This window comes from Dromaius novaehollandiae, chromosome Z (assembly GCF_036370855.1).
Source record: "Dromaius novaehollandiae isolate bDroNov1 chromosome Z, bDroNov1.hap1, whole genome shotgun sequence".
Taxonomy (NCBI): domain Eukaryota; kingdom Metazoa; phylum Chordata; class Aves; order Casuariiformes; family Dromaiidae; genus Dromaius; species Dromaius novaehollandiae.
In genome coordinates this window covers 41,232,751-41,256,532 of record NC_088132.1, presented here as the reverse complement: position 1 = coordinate 41,256,532, position 23,782 = coordinate 41,232,751, and the positions used below count along the sequence as shown (strand labels likewise).

The window sequence follows — 23,782 nt, the reverse complement described above, 5'->3', positions numbered from 1 at the left end:
GGCAAAGAGAATATGAATGATTAAAGATGTAATAAAGATGTAGTTTTATACCTACTGAGATTTACTTTAATAGCTAGTTACAGCATGACCATTTCTGTTTAATCTTCCACTCATCCAACTTTCCATTAGTGGATATTATCATTATTTACAATTTTTAGGTACTACTTCAGTATCCCCCAAGAATTCCTATTTTGATTTACTGGTTGTTTTCTTTCATAAGAGTTTTTTTCCTACCCTTCTTACCCCCTTCCATCCCCCGCTAAGAAAGTGTAAATGATAAAGGTTAAAAGAAGTTATGCTTCAAACATGTTTAAAAACACCTGAAACCTTTGTTTTGTTCCTACAGGTAAAATAGCATAATTTAAAGTTCAAAAGGAGTCCAGTGCTTCTCTTGTCTGACTTCCTATATAATACAAACCATAATTTTTCTTTAACATATAAAACAGCTTTTGAAATGGGGGGCCAGTTGTCATTTCAAGGCTTTAAATGACTGATGATTTCTAGGGTGTTTTTTGTGGTTTAGAAATGTTTTTGCCTTATTTTTGATTAAAATTTGTCTAACTTCATCTTCCAACCTTTGGATCTTGCTGTACATTTTTCTACTTGATAAAAGAGCCAAAGAATTATTAGAAATCTTTTCAGTGTAAGTGCTCATAGACTGGTGCATATTTTCACTCCATTTTACCTGCCCCTTTATGTCCAGAAATTCCTCAGATAGTGTAAGAGTTAAAGTATTGTTTTACTCAAGCTCTAAGTGAATCTCTAAATATATTAGGGTATTGGAAACTTGAATGTTGATTCTAATATTTGTCTCATACTCCTGTTCTCTTTGCTATCAAGCTAGCTGCTTTTCATTTAATATGCTTGTAAAGATGAAATACTCCAGCAACTAAAGATAAGGAAACATCTTTTGAAGTTCTGCACTAGAGTTCTGTACCAAATCCATGTCAAACTACTTTTGTTTCTTCTCTTTTGAAGTGCACTGATACTTTTTGGTGTGTTGCTATTTCTTTTTTAAATTCAAAGATTTAAAAAATGGATTTTCTTGTTATGGGTATTGAATTCAGCAGTCTGAAAACTGTCACTTTACCTGGCATAAGTGCTAGATGAGCCTTGCTAAAGAATAATATGACTTTAAAATTGCAGGCAAAAATAGTAAATCAAACAAAATTAATACTAGGAGAGAGCCATTCCTGGATGAAGAGTTCAGTTAATTTTCTTCTCCCAAAAGATGACTTTAGATAGGTAACTTGTGCAGATTTTCCGTATAGAATTGAGCCTCAGTCTGTATTTCTATTTTTAAAATGGTGAAGGCTTAACAGTCAAATCCTCTCTGAGCAATGACTGAGGTACTGGCTTCTTGGCTTGCTCTGATTGCTTTCTCTAGAGTTAATTATAAGCTGAAGCTCCCAACTTACAACGTTAAAACACTCACTGCTGTTAATTTTGGTTTGTTTTCTACCTCTTAATGTCACTGATGATGTTAGGGAAAGTTGTGTTGGGGGATCTAAGATGTGCAGAGCAAACCTGAGGTGTGCCCTGCGGCTCTTTGCAGCTCCTCTGTCCTGCTAGATAATGCCTGAATGGGCCTGGACAGAGTGAAGCTGAAAGCTGGAGGCTGAACACAGGTGGGATTTACAGAGGACTGGAGTTTGCTGGGCAGTGAGGACTGTAGTACAGGGCAGATGGTTGGGAAGAAGGTGGTGACTGGATGAGGGACACGGATCTACTGAGAAGCCAGAGCTTGGATGCAAGGCAAGGAGGTAGAGGGAGAGGCAGCAGTGGTTAATGCCATTGAAAACTTGTTTTGAAAGCAGTATTTGGATAGTTTGGAGTCAGATGTTCAATAATAAGGAGAAACAAAATCAGTGAGCACTGTTATATGGCATCTTTGTAGACTTGATAGTAATTTTTCTATATAGGTATTGTGTATGTAGTTTTTGTCTTATTTAATGTGCAGGTACCCCCCCCCCCCCAAAAAAAAAAAAAAGGAGGGGGGCACTTGGGTGTATGAGAAGTGGCTGGTTTGTTGGTTTGTCTGTTTCTGCACACCGCTGAGAAAGGTGAATTTGTCAAGGTACTTCTACAATGAAAGATCCGCTGGACTGTGGTTGAGTTGAGGTGTGTTTATACAGTAGGGGGACAGATTTTAAAAAATATTGTATTCCTTAGGGTTTTTTCTTTGCTCTTCAAGATGTAGTAGAGGACTACAATCAGAAACTTTGCAAAACTGTATGCATATTTGATGGTAATTATCTCTCTGAGTGGGCACTAGTTAATCATACTTGAGTTCTAAGTATTGCTTATTCTTAGTGCATTATATAGAAGCTGGCCACCTCTGAGCAGATTGTCACTTAAGTGTCTTGGAAAATAATAATCAGTAAAATGAGTTTCAAAGATGATTTGGTTGCCTTTGGTACATGAGATATTGAAATCGCTATATATATATATTTTAAAACTCTGTCTTTTTTCTAAAATACCATCATAATTCCCTCTCCCTGAGTTCTAGGACTTCAGTTTTATTTTTCCTTCTGTCACTGCTTCTTATATAAATCAAAATAATGGGCCTAAGTTCAATTTCAGCTAAGAGTTTACTCAGTTCTAAAGTCTTTCCTCCAGATGCAATAAAACATTAGAAAGTGGTTCTTAACTGTGTGCTACCGTATGGCCTCGTGCAGCTTTCTGTAAACAGTAGATCATAGGTCATTTCTCTAAAGAAATTAGGTGACACAGATTGTATTAGTGGGAGCATACAAATGATATTATTACTTAGCTAGTAAATAAATTGGAAATATTTTTGCATTTGAAGAATAATCCACTAACTTTCATGGGTGTCCCGATCCAATATCGGGGGGGGTTTCGTTATGATCCCAAGGACGAGATTAAGACGCTAAATCTGGTCAAATATTGTACAACCTTTTAACTTTACTTTCCACGAAGTGGAGAGAAAAGGTGGGGGAAAAGCGAAGGGGAGGCAAAGGGAAGAGGGGAACAGAACAAGGGTAAGGGGAAAAGATAGAGAAAGTTGGAAAAGGAGAGAGGAAGCTAGCTACCACCACTCCGAGGCCGATGATGTTCCGCTGACTCCGTTCGAATCACAGCTCAAGCTGGGTGCCTCCGGCGAGGGACGAGAGCGAGGGACGAGGGCCGAGAGAGGGAGCGAGAGGGGGGGCAAGAGGGGGCCAAACAAAGAAATCCCTCGGCAATTATAGCTTTTTCAAATTAAGTTTTCCCACCCCTCACGTGGTAGTTCAGACCAATAGTAATATTTGGGTCTGGGGTCTCCTGCTCCTTATTGGGTCTCCTCACTGTCCCTAGGTAGGCCGTTTACTGTTGCCGTTTCTGCTGACAGGTGTGTCTCCATTCTTGGGTCCAGCCATTAGCTCTCAAGGTCCTGACAAAGAAGGCGATAACTCCAGCAATTAGCACTGTTTCAGCAGTGCACAGGAATGCAAATTGCTGGTAACTCCCTTCTCATTCCCGCCTGCACCAGCTCTGGGCCCTTTCTCACTGTACTAGGGAGTGCGGCCTAAGGCTTCAGCAAATTTAGCCACTCATGCCAAGCAGGTTTTATAGAAGTTGTGCTAAAAACGGTCAATAATTTACAGTCCAGATCCCAAAATCTCTGCCTGATTGTGGTCTCATTCAGTGCAGGCTCGGTGTGTCCTGGGTGGTCGCAGGGAGACCATCTCGGGGAGTTGCAGCAGCCCAGTCCTGTTTCCGCCAGGGACAGATGGCTTGTTCGGGGTTGTGGCCTGCCTGCACCCCATGCACCAAGAAATGTTTAAGGCAAATAATTCATTCATCTGTCCGCCACAATGGGTAATTGCTGTTACCTGCTAGAAGTTTCCTTCAAAGATGTTCATGCCACCTTAATACAAGTCAATAGCAATAATTAAGAGTAGACATTGATGTGTTTATGCCAGTCATCTCCCCCCACCCACAGTGCTGGAGATTCATGTCAGTCGGAAACTAAGCAAACTCTTGTTTGATCTAGGGCTTATCTTGCAGGAAACAATCTCTTCCTTATTACAAAAAATTTCAGTGACGAAGAATCTACCTGCAATGATTGGCAGATTTTTTTTCTGTAACTGGTTATCTTCCTCTTAAAAATGTGCACCTTTTTCTGTTTTAATATTTGTTTGCTGTATTGAGCACACTTTGGCTTCATCCTGATGGTATCCCCCCTGAACTAACCTTCTTTTGTTAAAGTAACTGGGGGAGCTCTTAAAAAAGTTCAGTCAGACACGTTTTCTCATTCTTGGCCTCTTGTGTAAACTGTCTTCAGGTATCATTATTATGTTCAGCAAAAATGACATTATCACGACTTTTGATTCTCCAGTACTAAATGGGCTGATGGAGAGTTGAACTGGGATGTTAGGCTGCACGTTTTACAGAGCAGGCATGATGGAACTGGTTTGGTGCCATGTTCTAGTTTTACACTGGTGTGATTACACAGGTCTCAAGTTAGAGTAGTGCACTGTAGACCAATGTTTTAGTTAACATGTAATGCACCTTTCATCCTTTGTCACCCGTACCAAGCTGGTAGGTAGTTTATTACTTCCATATATAGGTGTTACAACACTCCCTTTAGATGACGGGTGCGTTGAAAAGTGTGCATGTATGCAGCTACCATTTAGTATACATTTTGGCTAGTTTGATTATTGAAAGATGAGGGGAAGAACCCCCAAAATTTTAATATGCCAGAATTCTCGTTGATTTTTCTTTTACTACAATGAAATGGGGAATGCTTGACCTTCAATGGAAGGGGAACTATGGGAGTCACCCTTTCAAAAAGCGTGGGTGAAAAGAGTCATACTCGCGTTCTTATATGCATAAAGGTTATTCGATTGGAACAGCTAAAATAAATGTCTTGTAAGTGGAAAAAAATTGCGCTTGAAAGATTGTTCTGTTACCAGGTGATTTAATTTCCTGAAAGTATTTTGTTAGTTGAAAAACATTCTTAAATGTTTTGTGTCAGTGTGATATGTGCTATTATAATCATATGAGAAAGGGATTTGCTGAAGACGTCTTTCATAGCCCGTTATCTCTCACGTCACTGTTCAATAACAGCTTCAGTGACAGTAATACTACAGATGCCTTAAATTATATAAACAACTATTTCAGATTCTTCTAGGAAATGTTTTCACCTTTAAAGTTGGACTGTTCCTCTGAAATTAGAGGGAAAAATTAGCTAAAATGAGTGAATTAGTTTCTAGGTTAAAACAAAAGATTCTGATTTTATTTGTTAATACTGATTTAAATAGATTTTTTCATCTGTAATTGTTGCTTTTGTGAACAGAGTAGGTTTATTTCTAAAGTATCTGTGGGAAGAGACATGAGTTGTTCAACTTCCCTGTTACTGCAAGCAGCCACATCATGTCCTGCCTGTTCTAAAGTTCTCAGGCTCCATCTTTAAAATATCTAGTAGTTTTTGCCTCTGCTGGTACTGTTAGAAAGTAGTTCTTGAATCTTATTTCTCCAGCTATCATAAGTCTACTTTCTGAAGCATGGGTGGTTTCTCCTCCAAGCTACTATCTGTTAATATATAAATCAAGCTGTACTGTTGCATGATCTCCTATGAAGTTAACTATTCTTAACTTTCTCACAGTAGAAGTTTAGAATTTGGAATCCTAAATTACGAATATTTACTTTAGATTGTGAATTAAAGCAGCCTTGTAACTAAGTGGGCACTCCAGCGTTGAAGTAGTGAAGCTGAGCTTACCAGTAACAGTAGTTCTAGTTGTAAGTAAACTGGTAACGTTTCTGTAACATGCTGATAAAGTCATCCACTATTTGGTAGAAATAGATGAGGAGAATATAACTCTGGATAATGTTATAATACTACCATTGCACATGCATGTTTATTTTCTTACAGGAAAAGCTTTATAAAAACAAGCAGAGTTTTTTCTCAGGCTATGAAAGGCATAATCTCATGTGCAATACCATTTAAGTTGTCACAAATATTAGCTCATTTTGAACTGAAAGGCTTCTAAAAATAAGGATTAAAGTATTATAAAATCGAAGAGGTGGGCTTGTATACCAGTGGGGCTTGAAACTAATTTCTGTCTCGATGCAACCTTCCTAGTTTGTTTTCCTGAAGTTGTTTGCTGGGCTTCTGTCTTTTCCATAGTGGACTGGTATCTTTTGTGATACCTGTAAAGAATAAGTCAACAAAATTCTTCTTGGCATTCTATTTCTATTATATAGTTATTAAAAAGCTCACAAAAATGGAGTCAGTTACACTGCTTCAGCATGTCTTCAAATTAATTGGCCTGTCTGTGAAGGAAAGTAATTAGAAGTGCAAGTGAATTACCTTAGAATGACTCCTTGAGTTGATAGTTAAGGAGAGTTGGATGTTAGTTCTCTGCTATACAAATCTAAAACAGCATTTTGTGCCTGAAACCAAGAATAAGAATGTTCATGTTAATCAAGTCCTTTAGCATCACTAATACCAGAAGAAGTAGTACTGTTAGAAGTAGTCTCAGATCTGTGCCAACATTTGAATTTTTAAAAGAAATATTACGATTTGTTTAAAGTTTTGCTCAAGTTAGCAATCATCTCACTGGAGGCCAATTTGACCAGTCTGATAAGTTCATTATGATCTAGATCAATAAGATTTAATGCCATATACCATAATTTCCTTAGTTCATGTTTTTCTTCTCAATATTCACACCAGCGTGACCTAGTTACTCTAAAGGATGCTCCTGTTGGCTTTTAATTCTGGCTGTGGGCCACAAGCTCAGTTTGCTTTAAATTTCTAATCAAGCTATACCACTTGTGTTAAAAAGCTTCAGCAGTTCCTTGGTAACTTCAGGGTAATGAAAACCTTTTCCTTCCTAAAAAAGAATGTTGGGTTTTTGTTTTGTTTTGTTTTTGTTTTAAAACAAGCAAACAGACAAGCCAAAACACAGCCAACTGACAATGGAAAAACTCTCTCATGCAGCAGTGGAAAATGATGCTCAAAACTGATCCTCCAAATGTCATCAAAACTATTAAAAAATTAGGTTATGATATATTTGGTTTTCAAACATTACCAAGTTGTAATGTAAGGAGCCCTTTGGCAATATCGAAAATGTTAGTAGTAATAGTAAGCTACGTGCATTAAGTATGCCTTGCCTATGGTGGACTTTCTTAAGCTTTTTTTTCCCCCCATAAACCTAAAATTACAGAACACTGCTATTATTTAGAACTACTTCTGTATTCTCCACCCAAACTTGTTAACAAGTATTCAGTCCAGAAATCTGTTTTTCTCACTTTAAGATGAAACTAATTTTAAGAAATTTGTTCTTGTTCTCTGCTAAATGGTGATAAGTGTTTTTATCTCTCACTGTAGAAATGTATACAGTCATTTGTTTATCTGGAATTCTAATAATGGATATGCCAGGATCTTCATAATCCTTCCTGTAGCTGATTGTTGAATCGTGTTAAGTCTGTAACGCTGATTAACTGCATTTGCGCGTGTGTCCTGAATCATATCAGAAAGCTTTTAGTCTTCAATTAACTAAAAACTATCGTATTCTAAAATGGTTGTATGTGCAGAAATGGAATACATATTATTTAATTCTATGTAGGGAAAGCTAGCTGTTCTGAAAGCGACAAGTCTTGTCAAGGGAATGGAGCTCAGGAATCTGAGTCGAGTAACTACAGCTTCATAGTATATTAAATTTGAGGTGTAAAGTGATTGGCTGCTCCACAACTGTCTAAATGTCTGGCTGTTGTAAAAACTCTGATCACGTTGATTTTTATATATTCAAGCAATATTTTCGCACTGTAATTCTTATTGGTTCAATACTTTATTTATTGTGACTCTTGTTTTCTTCTGAGATCAATATTTTTAGCACTTTTTATTGGACAAATAGGTGCCAAACTGTGGATTATCCATGAAGGAAAAATAGTGGTTTGCGGGGTACTTTGGCATTCTGCTTGCGTTGCATTAAGTAGTAGGCTTTTTGTGCCATGTCAGTGAGCTCTGAGAGAAGTAGTACTGATTTCCGGTGTTTCCTCTAATGATTCATTATGCTATTGGATGACCTTCTGAAAGCTTCACATTCTGCTATTGGATGACCTTCTGAAAGCTTCACATTCTGGAAGCAGATAATTTATATGAAACTTTAGTTTTCCATTAAAAATTAAAAACAAGCTTCTAGTCCTCACGGCTCTAGAGAGAGATGGTAAATGTCATCTCAATATGTCTCAAAGACCCAAATTTGAAAAATATCCCCTCTTGCCCTGCTGCAGCACCTACTGAGCAGTTGAAAACCCTTTTTCCTCTAGCCCCCTTAAAAATATTGGGACCTGCTCCAGAAGTTTTGGTTGGCTGAAGTTGACAGTATTGGGGGAGACATTTTAGGTGTTTATGTATTCTCTGAAATTCTGCTTCCACTTTCAGTTTTCTCTGTCCTCTCAGTGTTCCCGCTTACTTTCTTTTCCCCAGTTAAGCTCCTTACCAGCATTTTTCTTCAGTGCCAGTTTCTCGGTGACTTTAGTTCTGTTCCCTGTCCTCAAGTTGAGGCCCCACCGTGTGTCTCTCCTGGACCTCCAGTCTTCCTTCGCTCTCAGAGCTGCGGTCCAGCCTTTCTTCTGGATTCCAGTGGGCCGATTCCTGCATGGTTAATATAATAGTATGTAAAACACAAACAGCATTAAGTGGTGAGAGAAATGGTGAATTTTGCAGGTGGTGTTCTGTGGGCTATGTGAAATCCTCTCTTGGTTGGAGACCTTGCATGAAGCTTATATTGGATAAGCTAAAGTGTGCATGGGGCCTGTGCAGAGGGTGACTTTCACACGAACATTTTACCATAACTATGTTAGATTACTAATGATTTGCTTGTCCTAATGTATAAAATACTATGCTCTGCTGTTTAGTATGGAAAGTGAAGATGAGGATTACGGGGTAGCTTAAAGCTTCCCCTGTTTTAGTTGCCCTGGATCATTTGCTGTAGTGTCCATGGAATAGATCTGAAGGACTTTCTTACCTACTTACTATTGGTTTTATTTAATATCTACATTTTTTCCTCCCCTTGTTTTCCATCCCCCCTCCCCTCCTTTTTTTTTAAACCTAACCCTGAGGTTAAATAAGTATCAGAGTTATCAGTGACAAGTTGCAGAGCTAAATAGTATGTTTTTCAACTGTATTTATCATTGCAGTGACAAGGTAGCTTTCCTTAACGTTGCTTGCACATTTCTAATCTGCTGATAAGAAATTGTGAAAAGAAGCTAAAAGTCTACAGTAACTAAAAGTATGGCTTTATTTTCATGCTAGTTCTAGAGAGAGACTATTTTCCCCACAGTAAATGCTTTTCACCTAAGTGTGAATGTTATCACAGGTTCTGGCACCATAAAAACTCTCCCATCGTTTTGTTTTTTATGACCTGTATTATATCAGAAGTGGAAATAATAACTGTAACTGTTAATAATAACACTCCTCGTATCTTCTGAAGAACTCGGCCCTAAAATATGTACCACTTCATGGCTACCAGATACAGTGCCTTGACCAAAACACTGTGCAGAAACATGTCTCTGCTCTCAAAAGGTTAATTGATATTTCAGAATCTTGAATGTCTTCTAAGTAAACACGACTATGGCCAAACACGTGTTCTAGTTTCCTTTCACAAAAAGAAATAGGCAGACCATTTTGAAGCCTTAGGCAGCATACTATTTGTTAATCAAAGCTTGTTCTCATGCAGCTATATTTAAAACAGAAAAGACACATGATTCGTATAGAAAAACAAAGTAACTTTATGGTAAAGCAATATTAAAAAAAGAGTTATGGCTGCTATTCAGTTACAAACTCAGACCACTGTGTATATCTGCTGCCACATATATTGTTTGTTCTGAGCCCTCTATGATATTCCTGGATAGATGTGAGTTAAAAATGAAGCAGAAGTCATAAATTTGAATCTTCTCGCTTTTGATGGTTTGTTTTTCACGTTATGCACAATCACTGTTTAACAGTTAGAGCAAAGTCTTGAAAGTCTGTCTTCCTGGGATATTGTTCTTATCTCTGCTGGCATTATTTTGTAATCCTGGATAAGATGCTAGCCTCTCTAAGCCTTGGTTTCCATGCTAGTACAATAAAGTGTTTAGAGCACTGATTAAAAAAAGTTCTTTCACAACTGAGGAGCGCTCAGCTGGAGCCCCAGTGACTGCAATACAAGGAGCCATCAAATTCCAGAGCTCGCTCATGACCTCCAGGTTTGGCCATAGTGTTTAGATAGGTGCAGATGTTTCATCAAAACAGCTAGTACTTTCTTCTGTTGCCTGCTTTGGACTGCTCCCACTGCCACTCTGTTATCCGTCATTTGGATCTTTCTCTGTTGACCATTATGGATTTTGAACCACACCGAACTGATCTTCTTATGCTTGCCCTGAAAGCTAGAGGAAGTCAGGGTCCCGAGATCTCTATCACTGCATGGGCTAGAGAAACAAATGTATACGTTCTAATTTCTTTAGTTAGTTTTGTTGAAGTTTGTGGAGAGAAAAATGTTTTCCTGGCTGTCTCCTTCTGGCATAATTTGCTGGTGAACCTAGAAAGATTTGAGGTAATGTAGATATGGGCCAGAACAAAGGCTTTGCAGACTCATCTGTGCTTATTGTGACTGACTTAGCAACCCTTTTGCAGAAGTGACTGCCCTTTGGGATTGTGCAGTACTTCTGGGTGGGGTAGGGAGTGCCCCGTCACCTTCTTCAACCAGTATGTAATCAGCTTAGAAGAAATCAAAACAGATAACTGACCAAAAATTAATCTGCTTTTAGGATTTATAGTATTTGTCTTTTAAAGCATCTTTAGTCTGTATGTATACTGTTCTTAGAGATATGCCCACCACAAAATGCGCTAGAATATATTTACAGTATGTTAGCTGTGCCAGTTTCTGTGTTGTAAGCATGCTTTTCATTGATTTTTAATTAATGTGTAAACTACCTTATTTTTACCACAGAGTGAAGCCCTAATAGTGACATTTATTGCAGAGCAGCTGATAGACTGCAGGTTGACATGCTAAATTTCTTCACACTGTCCTGTATGTGTAGCTGTATGCAGTAGCTGAGTCAGTCTGAGACTGCTCCGTGTCTTTCTGTTAACTGTGTTTGCGTTTGGCGAAGTTCCTTAACCGTCTTGGCGGCTAATAGATCATGATGCCTACTTTTCCTGTTTGTATACTTCGTCACATAACTTACAATGTTTATTATAACTGGTGTATTATGTATGCAATACACAAAGTGTGTGCAAGATATTATATATAAATGGTGCAGTTGTATATGAATGGTATAGTTGTAATACATTTTGTAAGCTCTGTCTTTGAGCCGTGCCCATGTAAGATATTTACCACCATTCACTACCTATCCAGTCCCTCATCTAGAGATTACTGTCCCTGTAGGAAACAGGGTAAGTATCGACTTCTCTGCTGTTCTGTTCACAGCCTACCATCCCTGGAGTGGCTTTGTGCTACTGATGATTTTAACTGAATTGTTGGACTGTAAGAGGTATTAACTGATATGTGGCACACTTTCATTTTACCAATTCAGCTACAATATTTACTAACAGAGGGTGAGCATTAAATTAAAATTGTGTGTGCAAATTGACTTGCTACATGGTAAGACTCCTAGATTTCTCCTGTTCTTTATTCAGAAAGCTAGATAGGTTAATTCCTGAAAGACTTGTAGTTCTGTTCTTACATATTACTTCATGCATGAGGCATTGCTTGATAATGTTTGAATATCATTTTAGATTCATGATTAAAAAGTGATTCAAGATGTATTTTTTTGTTGTTTCTGTTGAAAATGAGCAAATTCTGTTACTCACATGCTTGACTGGTTTTTGGCTTTTCAGTAGTAAAAAATTTAAAAAGCAGTACAGAATTATTTTTGTCATTAACATTTGCCTATGGTAGATCACACATGAGTAGAGCCATTGATTAAGAAATTACCATTCATTAAACTTTTTCTTCTCCCCAAAAGAAATATGTAATAAAAGTGGAAACCTCAAATTTGTCCATCCTCTTTTGCTTAGAGGGGAATTCCACCTTATTTTGGATCTTTAGTTTTGTTCTATGGTTTGGTTCAAGCAGATCTGAAGCATTTTAAGTCACTATATTTTGGGTGGTCACAGGCAATTTGAACTATTAAATTTGACTGGAGGTAGAAGCAAATCTATCTTGGAGTCTAGGAGAATCTGCAGAATGTCCATGATATAAAAAAGCTAAACATTTGTGTAGAGCCTTATGACATGCTCACTGACACAGACCATTCACAGATATCGAAAGTTGATCTCCCCAGAGCTTCTGCAGCATCTGATTATAATCTAAATTTGTGTTTTGTAGCTTGAAACAATTGGATGGCAGCTTAATCTTCAAATGGCCGAGTCCATGCAAGCAAAACTAAAATCTCCTCGAGCTGTACTAGAGCTGGGAGTGAGCAATGAAGATTCAAAGGTATGAAATGCACGTCTGACAGAGTAAGAATGAATTGCGGTCATGGCCTTATTTAAAGTTTTGATACAGCAGTTGAAACTTTTGATCGTCATTAATATCTCACTGTTTTTTTTTTTCATATTTCTGTTTTACAAAACTATTAAACAGCTAGGCAATTGAGATTGTGAAGTATGGATGTACTAGCATACACGTTAAGTTGGTTGGAGGTTGTGGACTGTGTTGTAAGCTCTTTGGGCAGTGAGATGATAGAGAGATGTCATGGAAATATGGTTATTTTATGTCTATAAAATATCTTTATAGCACCTGTTGTGATTGGTACTTATTGCACATTTAATGCCTAGTTCCTTGCTGCTTTCTAGCATGTATACACCTGTATTATTCATCACTTGAAACCTTTCTATGCTAATGATATGTGTATATACATATATATATGAAAGATGACAGTATGCAAGGCCATGGAAAACCTATGCTTTGGAGATTTTGAGCTGAAGCCTTAAATTCAAGGATTTTAGTGACTGGTGGTGTTCTGGTGCCAAGCACCACTTCAAAGATCTTCATTCATGTAAGCTGTATCTTTTGTTAGTTAGCATGTTTTAAATTAAATACATGAATGATTATTCACCTTATCTTGCTAATGGAAATTGGAAGGTCTTATCCTCTGTGGTGTGTCTCATCTTTATCAATGAAAGAGTCAATGTAAAAGATTTAAGGAAAAAATTTGATTTGGAACTCAATTCTGGTTTCACATTGCATTTAAATCACAGTAATTGTACTAATGTGAGTGGAATTTCTGACTTATAGTAGAATAAGAGAATACAGAGCTTATGTTTGTGCTTCACATCAGGACCTGCAATAGAGTTCTTTTTTTCAGCGGTGCACTGCAAGTTATATTTCTGGAACACAAATACAGGAACCACACAGTATTTTGTGCTAGTTGCATTAAGCAGCACAGCATACAGGTTCAACTCTGTGACAAAATAACTATGAGGAAATGTGAGAAAAATGTGACATTTTGCAAAAAGAAAATTCTCCTGATTTTTCTTCGCATGTAGTTTGTTTTGAGTGAATTCCCCAACTTTGTTTTAAAACAAGATGAAATTAGTAGAATTTTGTGCATTTTGTGAGGAAGACAGTAGAACCCTATGTGTACAACTGAGTTACCTTTTTTTACAGTCAACATTTGTATTTAAGCTAAGTCAAAGCAAAGTGTGGTATTACATGGATAGAGGATCCCCTGGTAGAATGCGGGCGGGAATGGGACATGGGTGCCAGTCTTCTGTCTGGGTGCTGAACCTGAGATTCTACATGTTGTCTCCTGGATAAAAATGAAGATCCTGTTAGTGCTTTTTGTAAGGAAAGAATGTTAAGTCTGTGTCCTAGCCAAATTCTAACTCGGATGATTCTGTTCTTTCACATTTAAACTTCTTCAGTAGGTTCTGCTATATGTTTCTTGTTCTAAGTTGTTTTGTAGAACTGTACAAGATACTTAAGTGGGTAACTGTCTCTATTTGGTTGTCTGCGTTTTGGTTATCTAGCTGTATTATGATTCTAGTCATCAGTTCCCAACATAAAGATAGCATTAGACACATTGTTTTCTTCATAGTGAGCTGTTTGTGATCTGCTTACCCAGACTCCCAATACCTATTGTGGAACAAGATGCTCTTTGCTTTGGTTTTCTAGCTTTAAAACAAATGAACAAAAACTTAAGATAAAATTTTTATCTGTGGCTGGTTCTTTAGAGGTATGTATGGAAGCGGTGATAAACCAAATAAAGCTCCTAGGCCACAGACATCCAAAGTGGGCTTTTTGATAGAATTGTCATGCAGATTAGTAGTTTGGGAAGAAAGGTGGGAGGATGGAGTTGTTGTTGCTATTATAGTCTGACTTAAATATTTTGCTTAAACCACTTGTTTCCTTTACAAACAGAATTGAGAAAGTAGATTATTATTAATTGATTCCTCTCTTTCTTCTTATTGGTATAATTAGATACAAATATCTGATTTCTTTTGCAATAATTACAAGCCTAGAATAACAGCTCCAAAACTCACATTTAGTAGAACAGTAGAACAAGAAAAACATGCCGATGTTCTGACATTCCAGACACTAAAATTTAAAAACCTGGTTTGGTGTGAAGATGAATGCTGACATCCCAGGACAGAATAGGTTTATGATAGGCTCATACCTGCCTACATGCTGACAGAAATGTTGGAGCATAATTAATTTCTGTGAAGCATTTTGCATCAACTTGATCCCTCTGTGCATTAAATATTGAAGGTAGATACTTCTGAGGATTTTTTTCTCCACACTTATGTATAACTCAGCCTTTCGCACAGAAATTTGGCATGTGTTTAGAGTATTGGTTCGTAATGATTGTCTTCATTTGTAACTGAACTCTTTTTTTTCTTTTAATCACGAACGTGGTAGCTTTTATTTCTCTTTGTAAGACGGAGCTTCGTGTGTTGGCTCATTAGGGGGCAGTAGTGCTCTTTCTCGTGGTGCCACGTCTCTGGCCCTTGGCACGCTTGCTTGAAACAAGAGTCAGCATCGCTCCCGAAGTTGGCAGTTGTGGGAAATGTGAAGTGTTTACATTTCTAATCTGCATAGAACAATAGAAGTTTTTCTTGCTCATCTACAAAACTGAAGCTGATTAATAAAAATAAATAAATAAAAATGTACTGAGCAAGGTAAATGAAATTTGCCATTGTTTCTATTTTTACTGATTGAAAGTAGTTCTACTAATACACTTATGTTTACTACAACTCACACAATTAAGGGCAATTTAAACATTTCTTTGTCGGAAGCTGATGTTCAAAATTAGTACTTAACCATTTCTTTAGGGTAGGTAATCAAAAACCCTTGGCTATAGGAATGACATTTGTGCTTCGTGAAGTAAAGTGAGTCAAAGGATCCACTGTATGCCATATGAATCTTTATAAAAAAGTATGTTTTGTCAGCTTCAGATGAAATGCAGAGTCCTATAGGTATTATACATTATATACTTACAATATTATACCTTATAATATTGTAATAAGTATTATTGTAAATTTTTTTATTGTTTATCACTTATTTATTGTTTATTATGACAAACTTGCTTTGGGGGGTTGTTACGAGTTCAGTATTTGCTTATCCTCAGTCTTTGCATTATGCTTGACTTGGATCTTGCACAAATTTTACATATGTTGTGAGAAGTTTTTCACCATGAGCGGTTAAGCACTAGAATGGGTTACTTGGAGAGACTGTGGAGTTGCTAGCTGTGGGAATATTCGGAAGTCGACTGGAGCAACGTGGTGTAACCCTGGAGCTAGCCCCGCTGTTGGAGGGGACAGGCTGCCAAAGGCCCTTCCAACCCAGGTTGTTCAGGGATGCTTGACTGCTTTAAAGTTTGGTTGCTGATGATACTTTGTATGGGAGGAGGAAAAAAAAATTTCAATTTAAAATTCAATTAACACGTTACAAAGGTTGAGAATGTAAAGCATTTAATTGCATTTCTGAATCTTAGGAAAGTGGGATTTCTGTGAAGCAGGCATACGAAAAAAACAAGCTAGGGTGACAGGGAACATCTTTCTGAACTGCAAAATCCTTCTGCTTCCATTCTGACATTTTAACAAACCACGGGAACATGAAGAAACAGCTGTTTACAGGCTGCTGTGTAAGGTGGAGGAAGGGTATGGGGCTTTTATTTAATATAATTTGGTTTCAGATTTGTTGTGTTGCTGAGTTGCAACACAGCCATCTGGAGACTTTTTATGGACTATTATTATTTTTATCGTTATAGGGTGAATTAACCAGTAGAGGGAGTACAAATTAATAATGCTGATAATCTGTGCTGCTAATTATGATGTTGATTTGCAAACAAAGACTTATCCAAAAAAAAAGTGCTGTGTTTATTTAGTATCTTTGTTTATCTCAATAATTTATTTAATATCTATCCACATAGGCACACGCTTGCACATTTTTTTCTACTGTTAATAACAGTAATTCCTTAGGCTGTCTAGTCCAAACCTTTCTAAACAGCTGTGACCGTTCTCTGTAACTACACGAGCCATATTGTAAGAAAAACTTTTGTAGTAAAGGCTGTAGGAAAGGTTTGAGGGCATCAGAAGTGTTGCGTCTTTGCTGAATGCCTCCCCAGAGGAGCGTGGGAGGTAAGACTGCGTGCTCTTAAAGGCTTGGGGACGTGGCCAGTTTGTTCTGACCAGCTCTGTCTCTAAGGATCGTGACTCTGTTATATCCTTGCTTGTTGCTGCTTTACCTGTTCGCTAGGAAAATAGTCAGGCATGTTATTATGTAAGGTGGATTTATTGTGTGTTTTTACACATAATCTGCAGCGTTCATGCTTGAAAATCCTTAGTAAAAACTCTTCTTGCCTAGCATCGTGTCTTGATAGTTATCCAAGCTTTCTTTTTTTTTTTTTTTAATTTAGCTTTGTTCCATGTATGTAATTACAGTCGTAGTTATTTAATTACAGTTTCATACCCCACCCCCCGGAAGGTTTTGCTCTGCTCTTGTTTCTCTTCACCTGTTTTACACATACAGTTTGCTCTTTAACCTTTAAGGACTTCTTGATGGCCTTCTGCCTTTTGGGGATTTTTAGTATGCTAAAATGGGAATGCTATGTATAGATGCCATGTGAGAGTTCAATACTTTGTTTATTTTGTTTATAACTTGTATTTGGTGGATTTTGTTACAGTTGCCAATGCAAGACAAATGAACTCATAAAAGTGGTGGTTGGTTAAACCTGCTGTTATAATACTTTTGACAAAAGGCAGAAAATATTGAAGTGTTACTCTACTAATTTAATTTTATTAATTTTCCCTGGATTGTTGGCTGTTTTAAAGGAGGAAAAGGAAATATTTTAAACTTATTTTTCTGCAACCATTTCTTCAAAATCAAAATGGGGTCTGGCTGCACTTGAAACTGAGCGGGTAATACATATGCATCATTCCACCGGGGATATAGAAGTCTGGAAATATTAAATTATTGTTTATTTATTAAAATATCAGTCACAGTTTTCTTCTTTCCTTGTAGTTTTAACAGACTTTCTGTACACTTCTGGACTGTGGGCAAATCCAGACCTTAGAAGAGTTGCCCTGTTTCCTTCAGTAAGTATCCCATTCTGCTTTCTAAGTTTGTCCCTGTGGATTTTTTCCCCCTGTCTTTGACAGCAGAGCAGACTGCAAAGCAAAGCTTTTCTTCTAGTTGAGCTAGATCAGTCACTTCTGTAGGCCCTCCCGAGAGGGCAGTTAAGAGACTGCTGTGATGCTGGAGGAACTGTCATGAGGTGCAAACACGAAACAACTGTAAATTGCTGCTCACGCTCCTCAGCTGCCTCTCAGCCCTGCTGTTCTGATGAGGCCATCTCCCTCTTCTTTCTCAGAAAACAAACAACTTGTGCTTCTACTTATGCACTTGAGTGGAGTTAGTCCACTCATCAAGTAGGTTTGTAAGGCTCTAGCAATTACCAAAAAAGTAAATAGGACATGCCTTTGAATGAATGCAAAAATGTTTAAGGAGGAGTTTAAGAGAAAAGGTCATTTCATTACTATTTTAAGAATATAATCAGAGGCCAGGATAGTCCTCAGGCTAGGTGGCCTCAGATAGTACAGTCCCAGCTCAAGGTCTTTTTGAGCTCTGTACAAGCAAGATTGCTGCTTTTGGCAACATAGATCATGGATATCGTTCTGAGGACTAAAATCTCATAAATGATAACGCTGATAAGAGAGCAAGTGCTTCCCTGAAAAGGGATTTCGGAATGTTGGGGAAAAGTTTTAATATTCTTAGAAGACCTAGTAAAATGGCTATATGATCTTGAGCATGTGGAACAGCTCAGAAAAATAAGCTTGAAATTTAGAATTTGTTTCCAGGCTGCCACATTGCTACAGAAAGCTGTCAGAAATTTCTGTGCTTAACTGTTAGAGCCAGAAATTCCAGAGTTGCAGTGCACAACAGTTCTTACTTAGACTATGTTTGTGATCTATCATATCTATTATCCCTGTTTAAATGCATTTTAATTAGAGGGGAAACTGAAGGTGCACTCCAGAATTTTCAAGATGCTGGGAGAATTTCTGTTTCCTTAACAGTGTAGAAATGGAAGGCAGAATAACGCACGTTCTCAAAGTTGTGGGTAGCTTGACATGTTATACAGAAACCATCTACCAGATGGTGCAACTCCAGGAATGTGCCCACCTCTGGCAGTTGTACTGCAGGGTGTAGCTAATTATCTGGCTCTGTTTCTGAACTTACACAATCCAATTATCCAGTTTATAGTAAAGAACTACATATAGGGATTTTTTTTTTCTTATGCTTCATCTACTAATACATAATTTATAAATAAAATCTGGAGCCATATAATTGACAACAGCCTCTGCACCTACTTTGTTCTCACTAAAACACTGTTAAACTCTGTCTGTGTGTCTTTCTATCATGGAATTACAGAAAAAACTCCATCCCCATTGACCATGTACAGTTGCAGGCCTTAGCCAACCTCAGTCTGAATCTCATTTCTTTTGTACAGGACTAAACTGAGTTGTGCATGGTGTATAACTTTCCCATTGTCAAGCCAAATAAGGAATAGAAAAGTAGCAGAAATACTTAAATTCAAGTTTAAATTCGGTGACACATTGCTTTGTCAGGCAGAGTTAAATGTCTTCCTGGGCATTTAAGGCCCAAAAGCACTTAAGAACAAAGATTTGGTGAGTTTTTCCTCGTTTGATATATTTGTGTATGTGACCTCTATTCTAAAGATGTGGGGTTTTCTTATTTGCTTCAAACTAGTTTTGTAGGCTTGATCCTTCAGTCATTTCCAGGGAAGGAAAAATATTTATGGGATTGATTGGAGATTCTCAGAAACTCTAAACAGTTTTTTTGCTTGCTATTCTCAGAAACTCTTCAGAGTGCTAGCAAATGAACTGTTGTCTTGGTCTGTGTGTAGTAACGGAAAATAACCATGATCTGTCAGTGGCCCACCCCTTTCCTAGTACTTCTTCTCAGTGCTATTCTCACCCCCTCCCTTCACTTGGCTAATAAGCTCTATGTTGCCTTTGCAAATACCTTAAAAATTGGCATTTCTCCTTTGCCTGTTCCTTCAGGTAAGGAGGTGGAGAGGTAAGGTAGTGTAAGAAATGAGTCAGATTAGGGAGAGCAGAACACCAAAGTTGTTCAGGATAAGAGGGAGGCTCTGCCTTTGAACATGGCTCTTCTGCTTGTGTCCTCTGTTACAGTGCTGGTAACTGCGGCCTTTGAGTCAGCAACGCTTTAATTTGGATGCCTAGAAACAGATATTCTTCCATATATGGAAGCATAAGAATAAAAGTTTCTCCTGTATTTAAAAAAGTAGTGATTTCAGAGAGTCATAAGGCCTTTAGATATTAGCAAATCAAATGAGTAGCATTTTTATGGCATTTAAATCAGGGAGGAATACTTGTCTCTTGTGTTATTTGACAGTTAGAAGCAAGCAGAGATGAGATGAAATGTGTTCTTTCTTAAAACAGAGTTTTTTTTTTTTTTAATTCGAAAGACTATTTGGGAAATCCTGCAGGACTACCTGTAAACATGTGTGCATATGTTGTTTTTTGAGTACCACTGGAGATGCTGGGCCCTCTGACTCTTTTGTATGCTTAGTAGTTTTGTGACTAGGCCACTATTGATAGCCAGAAGTGCAAAGTTTAGGACCCACAAGAAGTAACGTAGAATTCCTCTGCAATTCCTTAACGCAAATTAAAATACTCCTTTTCCCCCAGCTTTGACTTTTTTGTTTAAACATTGTACACTGTTAGTTACTGTACACTGGCAACAGCATGTAGCGGAGTTCACTTCTGCAGAAGCTCATGTTAGCAGCATCTCTCAGAAGGAATTAATTCAGTGTTTTATTAAAGTTACTGATAAATACCACCTTGGCAGCTATGTGCAATATCAAAAATATACGTGTAATATACATTTCTTAGAGCTACTCGTAAGAATGATAATATAATTGATTATATTTGAGATTGTTTGAGAGATGTAGACCTTTATGCCCTGAAGCCCAACAAGCTTTGGCTCTACTTACTCATTGGAGGAAGTGGCTTTGCTGGCTCATGGTCTTTAAGTAAGATGGCTTGTTGCTGACATTCGAAAGCAGAATTATCAAGGCAACCCACATTACTGTTTAGTTAGGTAATAACTGACATGAGAGAGATGTTAAGAAGCAGATAGCATTCTTGACCAGTGGCAGTCCAGACCCTAATACAAATGTAGACAAGACTATCATGGAGAAAATGTACTTGTCCAGTAAGTTGAAAGGCATATGGGCTGGGTTTTTTTCTTTCACTGTAGTGATTTGCTGTCAGTGACAAATATTTCTCAGGTTTTTCTATCTATCAAATGGTGATCAGGTTTTTTTAATCTTTTTAAAAAATATTCCTAGGTAAAAGGAATAAATCAGTATCCCTTTTCCCTCTATAAATGCAAAATACTGGTATAGTTCACATGTTCTTGTTACTTCTTGTCGAAGTAATGCTTGTGTTAATCTGGAAAAAATCAAGACAATGCAGTATTTTCTGTAAACTCTTCTCTTAAAACATGATTCTGGTTGACTTGATTTAATTTGTGTGGTTGTTGGAGTAGAGCAAAAATTCCATTTTTAGAGGTGTCACGGTTCAGTTTAAACATTCAAATGTGATGCTGCCAAGTGCATTTATGTGGCATTTGCTCTATGTTGACAAGAATAAGTAGCATTTTTAAGAATTATGAAGTTTCTGCAACTTGCTACTGTCTGACGTGCAACTTAGTCTTGCTTATAAGAAATTTTGTCCTCTTTTAATCCTTTACTTTTCCCCTGCAAGGCTCTAAAGGAGGAAAGCTGTTTGAGACATGGAATTTTAAAAAAATGAATTTTTGTGTGTTTTTCTCATTAAACTTGTGCTTAGAAACATCTTTAGGACCCAAACATGTTTTATTTTCTTTTAGCTGGTTCCCATGTAAGGGGAATCTTCAGAGGTGGTTGGAGGAGATGGCACTGTCTTCTAGAACCATGATGATTGCCTGTTTTTCAGTTATCCTGCCACTTGAGATCCAATTGCCTCATTACGCTAGTGCTAGCTTGGGAGCAATCCATGCTTTGCTGTTCACTTCTGTTGTGTCCTGCGTGAGACTGGAAGAGGTCATTCTCTTTCTTAATGTCTTTTGGGAGTGCATGCTGTGATCTAGGTGCTCTATGAACACGAGAGGATCTTTAGTCTAAGAGAAGCAGTATATGAAAGGGCTGAATTTAAAAGCTAGGTCTAAATATATACAGGATGTTTTTATGAAAACTGTGAACTAGAACTTTCCTATAAATAACTGGATTAACTTTTGTAGTTGCAACATAGAAATGCATTTTTGGAGACACTCCAAAGAGAGCTGGGTTAATGGCTTTACTTGGGATATCAGAAGGAGCAGTGTGGAGTGTCCAAAGAAGGCACTAATTCTTTTACGGCCTATTTGTAAGCAAACAAAAAGAGTGATTAAATAGCAGGCTTGTAGAAGAGAAGGGGAGGAAGAGTATGATGTGTACACCTGCTTAGACTGTCCACATCCTTTCTCCACATAATTTCCTGTCTTTTAGGCTAGCTGTGGTTAGTTGTTACCTCTTTTCTCACCACTGCATTTTACTACTTCAGCAGTGGCAGGATGGGCTGGAAATATGATTAGGATTTGGCAGAGAAGGTTTTCTGCTTTCCATTCCTGTGTTAAACAGTGCTGTTTACTGAAGTACTGGTGTTTCTCAGCTGCTCTGTGTTGGGCATTGATTTGAAACTCTCTTACCTTGTAAGAAGAACATAGGAAATTATGACTGCAAAGAAGCAGAAAGACAGCCAAAGACAAATGCTGATGAAAGGGGTTCTTACTGTCCACCAAGTACCCCTTGCAGGTGTTTAGCTATTTGTATAACTTTGCATTTTGTTTTCTTCATAGAGTGAATAATGATGTGGGCTCTGTTGAACTTGCAACTGCTACAGAGCTCTGAGGAACACTTGCAGGTATCTTATATTCATGTTTCCCCCAATATGTAGTCTGCCTCTCTTTTGATTGGAAATCTGATGGCGGTCCACAAAAAGCATACCTGCACAAACTTCTTAGCTGGTGTTTTGTTATGGCATCTTACAGCTACACCTTGACCTGTGAGAATTTTTTTTAAAGATGTACTTTGCTAGTTTTGTCCCGAGTTGTACATTTTCACCTTGGGATGTTGGGTGGTTGGATTAGCTTGGAAACTGTGATACTTGTATTGCTGTTTTTATATGAAAAGTAACTTTTCAGCCTATTCTAAGAGGAAGGGAGATGTGCAGGAAGGTACAACAGGCATGGAGTGATCACTCAGCCTGTAAGTGTCTTATTTATGTTGATTATTTGTAGCTTGTAGCTTCTGAAAAGTCTATCTACAAGCTTACTTACATTTTAACTTGAGCCAGACGCTGATCTCGCCCTTGTCCTCTGAGAAGTCATCTTCATGTAAACTCTTGTAGAGTAGCAGTCCAGTATAGCTAATTTCTGATTTTAAAATGTTCAATCCATTTTGATTGACTATTGCTATAGAAAAAGTTTTTATAGGCAAATTGGATTGACATATTAAATGTTTTTATAAGTACCATAGTATTTGAGGTATTCATTTTCTTGCTCAGTGTCATGTTGCCTGAATAACTGTTGCTGTGTCATGTCTTTATGCACATGAAATGTGTCATTTTAAAAAGTCTCAAGCTTTCCCTCCTCCGCCCCCCTTACCGTATCGGAATAAATTACTCAATCTTCAGTTGTGGTTGACCTAGTTACTGCAGTTCTTGTATTTGTAAAGTTTTTTTTTTCTTTTGCCTATTGAGTTGAACATTAGTTACTACTCCTTGAACATATAGTTATGCTGTGTGTCCTGACAAAATAATACTAGCTTGGACATCAAATCCAGTTAAGACTTGGACATTTCCATGGCAGTCCTGACAGTGAAGCTGTGTATAATGTCTGCCTTGTACAGGCTGGAGTTGACATTTAAAATTATAGGACTCCATTTTATATTTGTAAGTGTTACATTGCAAGCCTGAGTATAATTACATCCTTTTAAAATCTGTTTGACTGCCATTAGATGTTGTAAGATGTCCGTCTTACGGGGCAGAAGAGTTTATATTAAATTACATCTTACAAGTATGATTTTGCTTTTTAAATTTCTGAAATGAAAAAAAATGCCTCAAATAAAGGCTTGACAAAAAACCTGATAGATAATTTACAATTTTTAAGTAATTCGTAAAACTTGAGACTATTTGGCAAAGCTTACTTTTATTGTTCCTCAACTTTCTTACGTGTCACATCTGTTTTGTGCTTTTCTCTGACTTTCTAATTGACCATCA

The 23,782-nt window shown here is 37.6% G+C and overlaps 1 protein-coding gene across 4 annotated transcripts in view; it reads left to right on the top strand.

Annotated features, from left to right (window-relative positions):
* COMMD10 (COMM domain containing 10) overlaps nt 1-23,782 on the top strand; it is a 111,549-nt gene that overhangs the window by 10,648 nt on the left and 77,119 nt on the right. For 2 of the 4 annotated variants that reach the window (XM_064501511.1, XM_064501509.1), the window contains exon 5: nt 12,321-12,431. The exons of 1 other annotated variant lie outside the window; for it this stretch is intronic. In XM_064501511.1, the coding sequence (XP_064357581.1) occupies nt 12,321-12,431 (111 nt within the window). Of the gene's footprint in view, nt 1-12,320; nt 12,432-17,459; nt 17,511-23,782 lie in introns of those variants that run through there. One more of the 4 variants, XM_064501508.1, reaches the window with a different exon arrangement.